Here is a 17,098-nt window from a genome sequence, read left to right on the forward strand (position 1 = left end):
ATTATTACAAATTATTTAAACGGTTGTAAATTGTATCGAATTGTCTTCACGATTGACCTTTGTGGGTCTTTAAGGCACTTTGTAAAAACCTGACAAGACAGGTATACGGGTCAGGTAGTTGTTTTAGGATAGAAAGTGCTTGATGACATTAACTGAGCCCTGACTTGCATAAGATAGGGCAGAGAAACATTTTCCTCTCTCGCCTCTCTATATAATGGGAAGAAAAATAGCATGTGGTGATCACACTGAGTGAATGAGGAGTCACAAGGGCAAGGAATCAAATTGTTCAATGAATACGTATTGGCAGGGAATCCAAGCATCAATGGGATATAATTCATGTGAAAATCTGTGGTGCTGGTTAGTCACAAACGTTAAATACTTGTTCTGGGGGCAGAATGATATTGTCTCACCCTAGGTTCAAGTTGGTTTATTTCCCATATTTCCTCAACCTGCTTTTCAATAATGAGTTTTTAAAACTTCGCCCACGAGATGGAGGAACAGGACGATGGGTCATCAAATAGATTTGGATGCCAATACTATAAGGCGTTCTTAATAAATTGCAGCCATTTTATTCTGCTGCACCTGTCTACTTTTAAGCAGTCTAATAGGATATCTTGTGTCAACTTTAGAGTGTCCCTCCTCCATATCAAGTGCCAACGGAGAATGGGAGCGGCGATGATTTGATCAGAAATGAAGGCAACATCTAATTCAGTGTGGCAGTTAATAACGGGGCAAGAGCGGGGGACACCTAATATACATTTCAGAAATGTGTTCTCTATTTGTTGAAGTCTGTATGTCGGAGTAACTCCCAATACTGCTGCACCATAGGTTGCAACTGCGATTGTTTTCGCTACATACATCTTTTCAATGGATTCTATATGCTTAGAACTCAATTTCTTAATGAAACTAAAAATGCCCCCTATGCTTCTCTCCATCATAAGGGCTCGGTTTTCTAATATACTGCTCCTTATGTTTTTGGAGTCAAACATTACTCCCAGATAAGTGAACGTTTTGACTACTTCCAGTTTCCTCCCTTCGGCATACCACGTTGTTAACTTTGTAGGTCTGTGTTTCAAGCTATGAGAACTAAAGACTTAGTTTTGGTAAACTTTCAGATCTAGATTACCCATGAAGCTAACATAAGTGTCTATTAGCTTCTGCAGTGCCTTGTCTGTTCGAGCCAACAGAACCGCATCATCTGCGTACAAAGGTATAGGAACTGGTGCTGAATTAATGATGGGAACATCACTGGTGGTCCCTGCTAATGCTGCCTCCACACCATTCGTGTAGAGGGAGAAAAGGAAGGGAGCAAGTATGCATCCCTGCCTTATGCCGTAAGCTAAAAAGATGGGGCGGGAGCACACCCCTTCTCTCCCCATATGTATTCTATCCTCTGCTGAAGAGTACAATTCATGGATAAAGATTATTATTATATTGTTTATCCCCAATTCGGCCATTATGGACCAGAGCTTCGAGTGGACACTCAAAGAGAAAAGCGGCTGACAGGTCCATAAAGGCCTTGTACAATTGACCTGTTTTAGCCAGCGTATATTTGCCTATCAGCAAATTTAAATTGAGGCATTGGTCCACTGTCCCCTTCTGCATTCTGAACCCATATTGTGATTGGATTAGTGTGCTATTCTCCTCTGCCCTTAGCTCTAAGCAGGAGTCGTCCCATTAATTTTGCAGTGCTGTCTAACAGCGAGATAGGTCAATCGTTTTTTGCTAACTCTTTATCCCCCTTCTTAAAAAGTGGTACAATGATGGACGTTTTCCATGAATCTAGTGGGTGAGTTTAAGAGACTGCATTAAAAACATTGGAGAGCAGGGGGGCCCAAAGCTCCTGGTTGTTTAAGAAGAAGTCAATGGGAAACCCGTCGGGACCTGCAGCCCTCAGAGTACTACATTGGTTCAGTGCCACTTTTATTTCATCTAAATTGAAAAATAGGTAGTAATCCTCCTGTGGGGGCTGACACAGAAAGTCCTCTAAGCAGTCTTCATTTTTGCCACCAAAGACTCCAGATAAGTGTCTTACCCAATCTTCCTCCATTACATGTTGGTCTGTAGATGGGTCAGAATCTTCTCCTAAAAAGGGGGCATTAATTACATACCAGAATTCCCTGCTATTTTTTTTTAGAACAGATGCTTTATTTAATTTTTTATTTTAACTCCCTTAATCTATTCTCCCTTTCTGTTTTATGAGTAAGACGTAGGGATTTTATCAGCATTATATCCCTTGGATTTGCACGCAATGCTGAAAGAAGATCTTTGAGAGCTTGGTGCAGCGATTGTTAAACCAGTGCACTGAACCCCTATTCATGCTTTTAAGGGGACTTAATAGATCGTCATTGATTTTTGTTAAGATTCGCTCAAAGGCTATTGCTAATTCCTCTGGATGTGAGAGTGGATCGAGACAAGTTGTGATTTCCTCAGGAATGGTAGTAACAATACTACAAGTGGAATTTGGTATATCCACTTTCTCCCACTTTAGTATGATTTCATTTTTTCTTGCAATACGAGGTTTGGGGACTTGTTTACTTGAATTGGGGGTCTTCCTCCCCGTGGTATTTGGCAGCTGATAGTTGCGTGATCACTAAAAGGATAGACTGTCATCTTAATGGAGGACACCTGAGTTCTTAAATTTTTAGAGGCCAGGATAAAATCTATAGTAGATTTACAGGAACGGGCAAAAAAAAGTATATTCTAATTGGCCTGTATTACTATCTGCTGTATTTATTATCTCCAGATTATGGATCAGTAGTAGTCTATTTAAGATAGTGCCTTAGCCATTATGAATGAAGTAGCAAATCGGCTCCCCATGAACATCTGTAATACAACATATGGGGAGGTGTGATCTATCACACAGGTGAATGTTAAAGTCCCCCATCCATAAAAAATCTACTCGGCTAGGATTATTTTCCTGTAATTTGTCTATGTCTTTCTCCATTATTTCCAACACCCCCGTCATATTGCCAGAAAAGTTATTGTTGTATATATTGATTAGGATCCAATACCCTCCTTGCCTCCCTTTACATAAGAGAACGTGATAGTATATTGACATATTTCTAAACTTTTTTTACCGTAATCCTACTATTGCAGGCTACTAGAGTCACCAGTACCCCTTTTGCATCACCTGAACATGATGCTACTGCCAAAGTCTGATAGGTTCTATACCCGTCTATATTGATCATTTTCTCCTCACAGGTTTCTAGGAGACACACTATGTCAGACTTAGTAACTATTCGTAACCAATCGTGATCCTGTGATTTTGTTCTAAAATCCGTTATATTCCACGAGATAAAAGACAGGTTGTACTCAGCAGGTACCTGGGTTGAGATGGCCTTACTTGGGGAGACAGAGTTTGTGGCTAATTCTTCAGTTTAGCTTATAAATCAGTCACATGCCTTTAGATCACCTAAGGTTTCATATCTGTTTTCCACTGGGACTGGTGGCCAGGTTGGCGGAGGCCGATTCTGGGGGGGTATAGGTAAGGACCATCCCCAGCGATTGTTAATATACCTTGGGAGCTCGGAAGGTTTATAAAAGTAGCCCAAAAGTAATGCAAAAATCTGTGATTCATGACTAGGCGCATATGGTAATTGGTAATACGTCCAGTAAGTGCTCTGCAAGCCTACAATTATTGACGTTATGTTGCATGGCGTTCCTTGGCCCCTCCAGCCAAACTGCAGGACTTATATAGAGTTTGGCATATGGGATACCCTTTCCTAAATGTGACAACTTCTATTCCTCTGTAATAGAAGTGTATTAAAGATTATGGCACTTGTAATAGGGAAGACGGAATAGCCATCCCATTTTGATGGAGCAGCATGGGTGCCAAACTCTAAATAAGGCCCCATGTCCTTTGCTTCACCTCATGCTCCTGCCTCTAATTGCAATAAAGACTAATTTGTGAACACGGTTTAATTTTGCCAAGTAACGGATGACCTAATCAGTCCCATCACAAAATGCACATTTGCAGGAAGCCATAACATCTGCTGCCGCACACATTTTAATGAGACAGGATGCATTGTGCAACCCCCTGTGAATGCATGTTAATAAGGGGATAGAGCCCTGCGAGGAACTGCAGACCTTCATTCCTGTGTTTGCATTCCTTCCAAATGAACATTTTCTTTTAATAAAACTAGCTGGTGTCCCTTAAAGGTGCACTCCATTAATTTCAGGTACATAATTTAGTTTCTCATAAAATCCCAAACTTTGGATTTTCCATAATTTTGGATACTCTAAGTTTGCCTGCCAAAGTGTCGAACATGTAAGTATACACCTTAAGAAAGCCCACGGCGATGGGAGAAACGTTGGTTGGTGGGTGGGTGCTAACACTCACATTTTTTTCACTTCTAGCACACACTAGGAGGCAAGGTGGATGCTGGAGCTCTTCAGGCGTAATGGACATCACTTCCCTGTAACGACTGACACACTTCCGAACCAGTATTCAATGGGGCCTGATAACATGCAGTGAATTTAGTAATGATGATTGCTGTGACATGTTTATCAAATGTCTTGTTAAATATTACGCTCAGCGCCAGACTGGGAACCAAAAGCAGCCCTCGCAGTGTTGAGGGACCAGCCCCCCTGCTGCTTTTGTTACTTGGAGCCGATATAACAGCATTGCTGAACCAGTAACAATAACGCCCCCTACAGCTGCAAAATCGTCCCCAACCCTTCCAGCATCCTGGGGAAATGCCCGATGCCCACTACGGCCATTCAGACTCTGATTAGGCTGGCGGTTGTTTACATGGCACGTTCATACGTGCAGTTTATGTATACTGTTAAATGATTTGCATAAACAGTAACAATAATCCATAGCACTGAATGTGCTGCTTTAGTATGTACACACACTGTCTTTTCTGAGTTTGAAAGCATTGACTGAATTGCATCAAGTGGGGTGGTGCGCACAAGAGCTAGAAATAACACGACATGGCTCAAACAATTTTAGGAGGAGGATTGAAAGACCTTAACTTTTTCAATGCTGTAGTCAAATAGTAATTGCAGGTTTCAGGATGTGCTTAAATGTCGCACTGCTTGAAGTTGCTTTTTTTTGGCGAGGCAAGAATCTGCCACCTCTTTGGAAGACTGCTTAATGTGACATTCTTTTAGAGGAGGATTTGAAACTGTAGTAGGGTCTAGCAGCAGATGGTTTGTTCTACAGGTTTACAACCACAGATTGCGTGCTATCTCAGAGAAACTCCACACTCTACAGTCCTAAAACCGTGCACAGAACATTGACCTTGACATCAACTGTAAGATTTTCCCTCCTTTATGTATTTTTGAATGGCTCTCTACTTCCCTTCTACACCCTGCATGCCTCTTGTGTATATAAACTACTCTAAGAAGCATGCCTGTCTCTCTTAATCTCACTTTCTTTGAAACCATATCCCTGTAACCTAATAATATCTGTGTAAATATATATATTTAGTGGAAAGCACCACTCCCGTCTAACGTTGTTACAGGGGGCTGATATTGTACTGGTAACAATTACTGCCCCCTAGGGGTCAAAAACCAGCCCCCACTCGAGCGGCCTACCAGGAAAATGGCTGGTGTCCGCGATGGCTAGTCCGGCCCTACCGCAAACGATCACACCTAACTCATTAATGTACCACAATGAAGCTTGAGTTGATGCATGGAAGGATTTCCTTGCGATCAAAAGACTAATCCCAATAACCAATAGATTAACCACAAATGTTCAATTCCTGAGCAGTATGCTACCCGCCGTAAACCACGTCCATGGCTCGTCAGGAGTAGTAAGCGTTATACAAATGCAATTTAAATTCAATGAGTGCCAAATGTATTTTGGTACATGAATTGTTTTTTTTTATCGGGGCTATCATGATAGCTTTATACATATTTACATATAGATGTTGCCACTGTTAGGTCAGAAGTTTTCTTAATAAAAGATTAACTGAAAGTATAATAAGAACAAGATTAGAAATAACAATATCAAATGCAAACAATAATACTATATACAACAACCAACAAGAATAATATAAATAACACATGAATCTTATTATTGTGTATGCTCTCTTCAATATCTTGCTCGTACATACAGGAAAGTATCACTATAAATACAGTTGAACAAACACGGCCTTGCATTGATAAAAAGTTGATAAAAATAACAAACGTCAGTTAACGGAAGTGATCTGCTCATAAGGTCTTATGAGGCAGTCACCAAAGTGTTTGAAACAAGAGGAACCAGCAGCTATATTTATGCTATATTTAAGCAGGTCCTGCCCATGTGCTCTGAGGCAGTAGTAAGGAATACAAGAGGTGTGCAGTTCCTAAGGGAGGGGAAGAAAGGTCTTTTCTAAAAAATGCCCTCACACACCCCAAGGAAGTCATGCTTCATCATTCCTCATCGAGACGGCGCTGCAATGCCCGATGGACACCCACGAAGGGGCTCTTTGGCAGAGATCTTTTAGGATGAAGCCGTAGGGTGAGTGCAGGTGTGGGCTTGGTAGTGACTAGTGAGGTGAGTGAGTGAGTATAAAATAGGTCTACTACCAAGGTAGTGCTAATAATTACCTAATTTCTTTCCTTGGTCCTGATGAAGTGCCACCGAACCCGTTAGAGGCTACTTTGGCATGAAACATGTCGACCCTATGCACCACACCAGCCCTGTAGGAACATTATATCCAGTGGGGGCAGATTACTTTTAACTAGACTAGCGCCCCCTGGGAATAAATACATTTAGTTAGGACGGTTCAAGACCTATTTTATACTCACTCACTCACCGCACTACCAAGCCCACACACCCGCACTCACCCTACGGCTTCATCCTAAAAGATCTCTGCCAAAGTCTGAGCCCCTTTGCGGGTGCCAGTCGGGCATTGCAGCACCGGCCTGACGAGGAGCAAGGCCCAATGATGAAGAGCCTTCACTGGAAACGATGTGCCAGCCAGACATATGATTTATACAATGCCTTATTTGCCTTTTCGAACAAGCTCAGATCTTGTGGCTGGCCTATACGTAGTAAACACACCAAATGTACTGGTGATTACAACCCATGATAAGATTTCAGACTTTTTATTTCCTGCCACTTTCTTGTATCATTTCCAAAAGCTGTCACTTACCCCTCGCTTTCCTGGCCATTCTCCACCAACATATGAAGGAAATCCTGCAAATGGAAAAATGCATTACTCTGTGTATAGTTACACCGTGGCCAAATTCACAGCTTCAACATTGGTGGGGCTTTTATAGCCTGGATGCTCTAAAACACATGGTGCCCTCTTCCAGTGGAACATCAAATTACTGCTCTTCTCATGCTAAACATTTACGTTTTAGAGCTAGTTTATAATCGTTGCAAACGCCCTAAGAATGATATTGCTCAACATCATACAAATATCCAGGGAAAAATGATCTCGCAATGAATTTCAATAAACTATTTTTGTTTTTAATAAACGATTAGCATTTTAATGATTGCAACTTGGATTCGTTCGCCCATATGTACGTGCTCAAATTACTACAAGTAGCCTTTACTGTTTATATATACATGTGCGTGCTGGATCTTTTCCGAACAGGCGGATAAGGTGGGCCTGAGTAATTCGGTTGAGTGTCATAAACTCCAAGGCTAGCCACAAAATTGAGAGGCAGTCTCAATCTGTGGGCAACAGAATAATGTAGGTTACGAGGTTACAACATCTATGACAAGAAATAGATGTCACCATGGCATGTGTATGAGTCTATAGCTGTTTTGCTCCCGCTGCTCTCTTTGTTTGTCTTGACGCCTAAGTTGCGAGCTTCATATGTGGTAAGCGTCGTGTGATGGGTGGTTGGAGTTGCACATGAGGGATGAGTGTTTGGGGGTGGTGTGTGGATGTGGGCGATCTCCATGTTTTTATCTTCCCACTTTCACTCTTGCATGGCCTCTGCAACACTTGTTTATATACCCTTTACAACTCGTTGTGGTTTTTAAGAAATATGGGTTCTGAAAAATAAATTTTCAAAAGGAGTTGTTACTTGGGATTTTTGACAAGGTCTCTGGGTTGGCCAGAAGCCAGGTTTAATGCAATGGCCGGGCGGCCATGAATTACCTCTTGTGAATATAGCCCCTGTGGCTATGCGCAGTCTAGTGGTTTCAGGCTATTAACTATAGGAGACACCTTTTGCAACTCCTTTCAGTGTTTTTTAAGAAGTATGTGTTCCAAAATGTTTTCAATGTGAGGTGTTTTAGAGGATTGTTGACTGTAAATGTATAAATGTAAATGTATTGGCATTTATATAGCGCACTACTTACCCGTAGGGTCCCAAGGCGCTTCGACCGCTGCAAAACCCTTCCTGGCTTCCCTGAGAGATGGTCCCTTAATGGGTATCTCCAGGGTGAGACCAGGCATCCCCGGCGGTCTGGTGGGGCCGTTAGTGAAGATGAGGCAAGCTAATGCCCAGAGTTGCCGAGTGTGATCGCTGATCAGAGTGGGCACCGAGGCGAGAGAATTATCGAGTCCGCTGACCCTGGTCCAGAAACCTGCCGCGCCGGGAATCGAACCCTGGTCCCGGGCCGTCCTCTGCTCTCGGGTCTGCCGCCTCTAACCAGTGAGCCGTCCCTTGGTTCGCTAGGACCCTTGCTGAATGCATCAGCCGGGCGGCCATGAACTACCTTTTTCTAACATGGCACCTGTGGCCATGCTCTGTCTAGCGGATGCAGGCTATTAACCAAGGGTGACTCGCCTCCGCGACTTTAAATTGAGTTGGTGCAAGAGTGCTGCTGGGTGCACGTAGAATGGGTCACTGGCACTGGAACTGGCGGTGAGTAATTGCAGAAAGTTTTCGAATCCCGATTATCCATTATTCGGTCCTGGCACATGTGGTGGTCGGGGGTCGAGGGAGTATGGAGCGTTGATGCCTTTTTGACTGGGGGTCTTTCCAGCAGCTTTCTGCAGCCCGAGAGGGGTGGCACTCTAAATGTGTACCGCACACACGCAAACACGGGCCGTGAGCACGGTGGACCTGTGTGCCATTTAGTCTCCTGTACTGGGACGGCAGTACCTAACATGTATTGACGGTGGTGGGAGTAACTGCTACGTGAGTCTGTTTTTAAAGTCTTGCTGTTTTGAGCCAGATTGGGGCATGTTGATTGAAAACCATATATATTTAAATCCGGTGTGCCCATTAACACCCTGAATTTGGATATTATTAATCTCCCTATACTGGTACTACGTGTTATCACAAGCAGGGTCGGCAGCGCAATGATTGAAACATAGACTAGATGTGAACTTTGAAACGCGTGTTGTTCCTCCCTTTCAGGCATCCACAGTTGTGCTCCCAGATAATTTCCCCCTATGTACTGCCGCTGGTAGGCGCTCACCCGGGGGCCATATGGTAATTATTACATATCAAAACCAAAGGGAATGATGGACGGAGTGCGAGCACTCACCCCCAGTCAACTGATCTGGGTTTAATCCATCATCATTCTTTAGCTCACTCCACCACCCCAGTTCAGACATGGCCATATGCAAATCAGTCTGACCCTGTGCCTCATGGGAACAGTCCAGCCCGAACTGCCAAGCCATGTCTTCCCTGGACCGGAATCAAGCATCCTGGGACCAGTTTCTGGCTAATCAGCCGTCATCACCAGGCTAGCTTGAATCCAGTGGCAAAGTGAGCAAGGGACCCACGTCTGGGCATACCCTGCCAACTTAGGGCGAACAAAGCAAAACCAAAGGGGATGATGGACGGAGTGTTGAACATTGGAAGCACTCACCCCCAGTAAACTGATGTGGGGTTAATCCATCATCACTCTTTAGCTCACTCAGCCACCCCAGTTCAGACATGCCATATGCAAATCAGTCTGACCCTGTGCCTCATGTGAACAGTCCAGCCCGAACTGTCAAGCCATGTCTTCCCTGGCCCGGAAACAAGCACCCTGGGACCGGTTTCTGGCTAATCAGCCATCATCAGCCAGGCTAGCTTGAATACAGTAGCAAAGTGAGCAAGGGACCCACGTCTGGGCATACCCTGCCAACTTACATATACCCATGTAAGATTTGAAGTGTGCGTGGTATTTTTAACTTTTGAGGGATATGTTGTGTATTTATCTCACTTTCTATTTTCTGTCCACTTCTTCTCTTCTTTTTAGTACATGTCCGGTGTACAATTGGGTGATTACCGGTCTTCATGTCCTGATAAAATTGCCAGTAGGTTGTAGCGTGGCAATGAAACATTTTGGCTGTTTGCACTAAAATGGTCTAAACATGGGATTTTTGAGTTTATTCATTACATGGCATTCACAAGCAGCACTTTTTGATTCAGTCTAGGTGTTGGTTTCTCAGATTTATGGGAAAGCTGCCAATGATGAGAAAGTGAGCAAGTTGGTGATTAACAGCGCAGAACCTCATGATGGTTGCTTACACGAGGCACTTCCTATATTTTTTATTCTCATAATCTTAATGAGCAGGATTGATGTGCATGTCATCTGTTACTTGGCCTGACGAAAGTATCACGCATAGGCACTGGGATAGTTTCCAAAAGGATATTGTAAAAGGAAGCTCCCCTATCAATAAGCATAAATGTCAGGGGTTGCCTCTTGAACCATGTAGATAGTGTGATTATCCTCAAGGGCTTTATTGTTTGCAGAGACCCGTTACCATGCTTGATGCTAAAGGGAAAGCTTCCATCACTGGTGAGGTAAGACAGTTTTCAGCCTTCGCCGTAGCCCTAATTGTTTACTTAATTTAATGATTCTAGAGCTGAGTGACACGTGCTCCCTTAAGTTTTCCAAATACCCCATATTCTAATTTCAGTTACTAACAAGTGCTCTCTCTTTTAAATTCCTAATTCCCCTTTTCTTTCCTTTTGACGTACTAGTGGTCCATGAGTCTCTGGCCAAATATAATATATTTCCAGAATCTAGGGTCAGCGGAACGTGCCTATTCTCTCATGTTGCGTTACTGGCTGCTAACCTACCAATGGTCCTTGCTGAAAACCCTGTTCCTGTTGGAAATTCTTCCATTGTGTATCTGCATTGGTACATTGGTACAGTCTTTCCCTGCCCCACCTTCTACCACCTCAACTTTACATGCACAGCTGTTAAAGATTAGACTGCAAACGTCAACATTATCGGCGCCATCTTGCCCCTTTCGAGCCCATTCGTGCGCATAAGCAGCAGCCATTTTAAACACCATGGCCTCCCTGTCCCTCGCTGATAGCCAGCGCGTCTCTCTCTCTCTCTCTCTCCTAACCTCGCAAGCATCCCCCCCGCACGCTGACAACCCCCGCTCTCTCATGCCTTGGATCATAAACCCCTCTTCAGCGCAGCTCCGCCACAGAATCTCATCCTGTTCCCAGCGCGACACCTCCCTTCATTCCTTTCATGGTCTCAGATCCTTTTGATGCAAAACCCCTTTCCCTGTGTCCCCATTTGTCTTCCTTGTTCCCAGGCCGCCACCTGGCCCTGCGGATACTGTTTATTACCCCGTACAGTAGGAAGCTTCCCCTCCCCATCAAAAGACCCTCGAGCCGATCAAAGCCCCCACCCTATGAGATCCGATCAACTCCACGCATTCCGTGAATCGGCGGAATGCCCTGCTGCGCGACAATCATCACCTGTTGTGACCGGGGTGGGGAATTCAACTGTAAATGTATGTGGGAACGGGCCTGAAGGGGAGATTCCGAGGATGTTCTTTCAAATATCAAAGTGTTGCGAGAATGTGTTACGTGCAATAAAGGTCATAAACCCTAGTATAAGAGGCCAGGCCTCAGAGATGTGGTTAGAGCACCTCGTGACGATACTTGCTGTCTGAATTGATGTGTTCTCCTCCGGAGAGAATAAAATCCTCGTTTCCTGCCTTCCAGTCTCCAGCGCCTGCTTCTTCATTTGATTAATATTGGTGGGTCATAGAGGCGGCACCGCCGGGCAACATAAAGGGGTCTTTGGTTACTGGTTGTCTTTGAACCCCTTTTAACAATTGGCGTCCCAAGCGTGGGGCCCATCAGCGACTCGTGGATCCAGTGGGAGAGGTCCTGACGACAGAGTGAACGACTGCAACGATCGGAAGGTACCCTGTCCGATAGACCCTCGTCTGACAGCCGATCATCCGAACTTCACTGGTTCCGAACAGACCTCTCTCGAGTGATCTACGGTCCTGACTGGGAACCATCAGGAGTGCCACGAGGAGTACGAAGAGAAAAGGACGATCGGGCGCTGGATTCGGAAGACAAGAAACTGTCCATGCGGTCCGGGTAAGGTCGTGTAAACACGACGAATTGCGAAAGTGATTGATAATTGATGAGAAAATACTAGTATTACTTTTTGTTAATTTATTTGGAGATTCACTGTCTGCAAACGGAGAAACAACAGGCTCTCCCTTTATAAACAGTGAAGGATAGGTACGCATCCGTCGGACCTATTTTTCTCCCCCACTGAACAATTGCCCCTCCCCCATTGATTAACTGTTATAGATTGTTTTCTGGAGATTCTCTGTCTGCAAACAGGGAAGAATAGGTCCCCTCTTTGCAGATAGTGAAAGGGTAGGTGACGCGGACCTTTGCGAGCCTACTTATTCTCCCCATTGACCATATTGATTTTTTATTTTTGACCTAACATTGATTGCTCAAGATTGGTTCATGAGGTATTCACTGCCTGCAAACAACGTAGAATAGAAATATTCTGTCTAGTCTTTGCACGCAGTGATAAGATAGGTAGTGCTGACTATTATCCCCATTGTGATCCGTCATGCCTGTCTTCTCCCCACTGGTTAGTAGCCTGTTTAGCCCGGACCGCTTATTAGAGATGAACCATCCGGCTCCGCTGGAAGGCACCCCTAATAAGGACATGTTCATGAAGCATGGATTAATCGCTATAGCCTATAGCCAGCTGTGGCATAAATATACGAAAAAGGATCGAGAAAGTCAGTGGCCACTGATAGGATCCTTTGAAGACGATAAAATAAACACACTAGAAACAGCCCTTGGTAAAAGCAAGACGACGCCCACCATGCTTGACAGCTTCGGCATGTGGCGAAAAGAAGCCGAACAACGTAAAAAGAGAACTGAGAGTAGGTTGGGAAAAGAGCTGCGGAAAGCAGCCCACCTAGCGGCCCAGAAACTAGAGAAAGAGATAAAAGAAAGAGAGGATACCAAACAGAAGCTAGAAATAGAAACGTCAAGCCAGTGTCTGGTTAGAACACCCTCCACGCTCTACCCTGAATTACACTCGAAACAGCGAACCAACGATGATCTGCTGCTAGGTCCTCCGATCATCCACATGCCCCCTCCATATGCCCCTTCCCAACCCTTAGCACAGCACCCACTACCCCCAGGTACAAGCGAGAGTAGCACCACGGCTTCAGCCCCCATGGCCTCTGTGCCGGCTGAACTCCTTGTATTAGATGCTACGCAAACGACAACGTTGGGCGACCCAGAGGCCCGAAGGGTTGGTCCTGCAAAAACATACAGACTAAGCAAAAATGAGCGAGCAGGGGTCGACAAGATAGCAAAGATACTGGTAGAGAAGAGGGAAGATGAAGAGTCCGTCACGGATGTGTTTAATTCTTATACAGGGAGTCACAGACGACACTTTACTGTACAACTGTGTTATCACGTCTTAAACGCATACGAGGACCGATATCAAGAAAAAGGTCCCCAGAGCCTAACGACTCTGTACCGGAAGGTCGATATCGGGGATGAGAGTGAGAGTGATGTGACGGACCTCCTTACGCGTATGCTTGAGGTTTTCCGCCACCTCACTGAACAAAAGCCGAAAATCGAATCCACAACATCCGTAGCAACCGAACCACAAACTGAACGATCTAACACCATGATGCCGATACGAGAGGCTGCCCCTTACTGGGTTCCTCCACGAGGTGAAGGGACTCACGATGACGCAAACAACAAAGATGCAAAGGGAAGGGTAGTGTACAATTGGGTCTACCAACCATGGGACCGGCAAGAGATTCTGACCTTCCGGAAATCTCTGCCTGACCTACGTAAAAACCCCACTGCCTTCTATACTGAGTTGGGTACAGCCCTAGGATCGACGATTATGACCCTGGCTGACATCGACTTGTTTTTCGGGTTATGTCTACCAGCTGATGTGTGGAAGCAAATCCGGAAAGTCGACCACTCTGAGCTGTTTGGACATAACTGGTCACAACTCGATGGCATAGACAGACAACGAGAACCCGGACAAAAGCCTTTGAAAGCCATTTTAGACCTCCCGGATAAAATCGTACAGAAATTAAAAACCCTGATCCCAGAAAAGAAAGTGGACTGGTCGATAGTAACGGCCTGTCGCCAGAAACCTCAGGAGGACGTATCGGAATACTTCTCCCGGTTTGAAACGGTGTTCTCCGATTACAGCGGCCAGGACTTGACCACTGCAACCGGACACCATCTGTTTGTCCAGAATTACGTTAAGGGTTTATCACCGGAGGTCTCGCAGAAACTGCAGGCCAGCGAAAGTAGTTGGGCAGCCTCCAAACCTACGGCTATCCTCCAGATGGCCCAAATATGAACATCAGAAAAACGAAAACGATAGAACAACAGAGAGAAAGAAGAAAGACTTAAAGGAGAGGGTGATGATGGCTCAACTGCAAGGGGTGACTATGGGACGAGACCAATACCGGGGAAACCATCAGATGAACGTCCCTAAAACTGCACCTCCCAAGGACCGTACTTCGACTCCCCACATTGGACGTACAGACATTAGAGAGGACCAGTGTGCTTTCTGTAAAGGAACGGGCCACTGGAAATCTCAGTGCCCAGTTCTTTTGGAACTCATCAGAAATAGAGATCCTAGGGATACAGCAAGTGAACCAAGAAATAGGGGACCACAGCGAGGGCCCCCAAACAACGCAACTAATGATAGATCAGGTAGGCCAAACACATTTGACCGACCCCGACAGAACCAATGCCAGCAATCTGACTACGATGATGTTCATGACTTTGCATAGGACTGCCTAGGGCAAGGGAGGGATCCAGTCGAGCTCCATGTTGACCAGCAAGGCCCTTATGTCACTGCCAAGGTCTTGGGTACAAAGTCACCATTCCTGGTAGACACTGGCGCAACACGTAGTGCATTATCTAAACGACTGATTCCAAGGGCACCCTTGTCTGGCTCACTAATAACATCGACAGGTTTCGATGGAACGCCCTCCACTAACCCTTTGTCCGCCCCGATCCTCTTTGACTTAGAAAACAACACCACTGACACCACGTTTTTGCTTTCCTCCAATAGCCCTGACGCAATTATGGGACTCGACTTATTGAAACACTTCCGAGCAACGATTAGATGTTCCCAAGATGGAGTCCGAGTTTTCCTTTACGACAATCCCGTTCTGCTTAGGCATTGCCCCCCTAGACACATGTTTTCCATCACCGACGCTGACACTTCCCTGCTTGACACTCTGCCTCCGTATCTGTGGGCCAAAACGGATTCGGATGTAGGGCGCATGATGATCGACCCAGTGCACATTACTGTTCGACCAGATGCAACACTCCCAAAGCTTCCACAATATCGGATATCGCCCGAGGGCGAGAAGGCATTGGTAGAAATCATCCAATCACTGATAGATGCAGGAGCGGTAGAGGAAGTGGTTAGCAACGTTTGCAACAGCCCAATCTTGCCCATCATTAAGAAACAGGGAGAAGGAGATGAGAAAGCATACCGCTTCATCATTGACCTTCGAGAGATCAACAAAGTGGTGGTACCCCAGTACCCTGTGGTCTCGGACATTACCACCATCCTGACTTTGATTCCCTCCACTGCCACCACCTTCACTGTCATTGACCTCAAAAACGCATTCTTTTCCATCCCCATCCACCCAGACAGCCGATATCTCTTAGGTTTCACCCTAAAAGCCCGCTCATATAGGTTCTGCCGAGCACCCCAGGGCTACACAGAAAGCCCTAGCATCTACAGCCAGGCCCTCAAGAGACAACTGGATCAAGTCCAGTTACCCGATGGAGTGGTGTTAGTGCAATATGTCGATGACATCCTCTTGGCAGCCGACACCACTCCACTAGCTGTCACAGCCGCCATTCAACTCCTGCACTTCCTTGCAGAAAATGGCCACAAGGTCTCTAAGAAGAAGTTGCAATTCTGCCAACCCCAGGTCACTTACCTAGGCCACCTTTTGTCCAAAGACGGAAGGAAACTGACTCCTGACCGGATCCAAACCATTCTCGACACCCCCATCCCTAGGACCCAGAAACAGGTCCGATCCCTACTAGGCCTCACCTCCTTCTGCCGACAGTGGTTACCCAACTTTAGCCTCGTAGTAAAACCACTGCTTTCACTGCTAGCTAAGGATATCCCTTTCCCACTCCCTTGGACCCCTGAGTGTCAGGCTTCCTTCATGCAACTACGAGATGCCCTTTGCTCGGCCCCTGTGTTGGGTACCCCCGATTACACAAAGCCCTTCTCCCTTTACACTCACGAAAGGGAGGGGTGTGCTTTATCTGTCCTGACCCAGTCCATCGGCTCAAAGCAACGACCATGCGCTTACTTCTCAGCCACTCTTGATCCTGTAGCCAGAGCCCTGCCTGCTTGCCTTCGAGCTGTAGCTGCTGCTGCGATCTCTAGCCGACAAAGTGAGGGGATCGTGCTCTCGAATTCCCTCACAGTACTGGTACCCCATGCAGTTGACACCCTCCTAAACCAAACCAAAACGCAACACCTGACGAGTGCACGACTGACTGGATACGAACTGACTCTGCTCGCACCCCACATCACTCTGAAGAGATGCACCACACTGAACCCAGCAACCCTGCTGCCCTTACCAGAAAACGATCCCAATGCGCACCCTGTACACGACTGTGTGACCCTCACAGACGAACAGACCAGAAGTAGGGTTGACCTCAGAGACACGGCCTTTCCCGACCCCGATGGAGAGCTGTGGGTGGACGGTTCTTGCATCAAACTCCCCGATGGCACCACTTCAGCTGCCTATGCAGTCACCACGGCTCGAACTGTGGTCGAGACAGCCCGCATAACGCAACGATCTGCCCAGGCAGCGGAACTGATTGCCCTGACACGAGCCTGTATTCTAGCAGCAGGAACCACAGCAAACATTTACACCGACAGCCAGTATGCCTTCGGGGTGGTTCACCATTTTGGGCTCCTTTGGAGGGAGAGGGGATTCTTGACCTC

General features: G+C 45.8%; 1 protein-coding gene across 1 annotated transcript in view; it reads right to left on the reverse strand.

Annotated features, from left to right (window-relative positions):
* Positions 1-17,098, reverse strand: part of AOPEP (aminopeptidase O (putative)) — a 1,575,581-nt gene that overhangs the window by 735,630 nt on the left and 822,853 nt on the right. Inside the window, exon 10 of the mRNA XM_086961188.1 lies at positions 7,086-7,129. Coding sequence (XP_086817314.1) covers positions 7,086-7,129 — 44 coding nt within the window. The remainder of the gene's footprint in view (positions 1-7,085; positions 7,130-17,098) is intronic.

Source organism: Lissotriton vulgaris, chromosome 3_1 (assembly GCF_964263255.1).
Source record: "Lissotriton vulgaris chromosome 3_1, aLisVul1.2, whole genome shotgun sequence".
NCBI classification, from domain to species: domain Eukaryota; kingdom Metazoa; phylum Chordata; class Amphibia; order Caudata; family Salamandridae; genus Lissotriton; species Lissotriton vulgaris.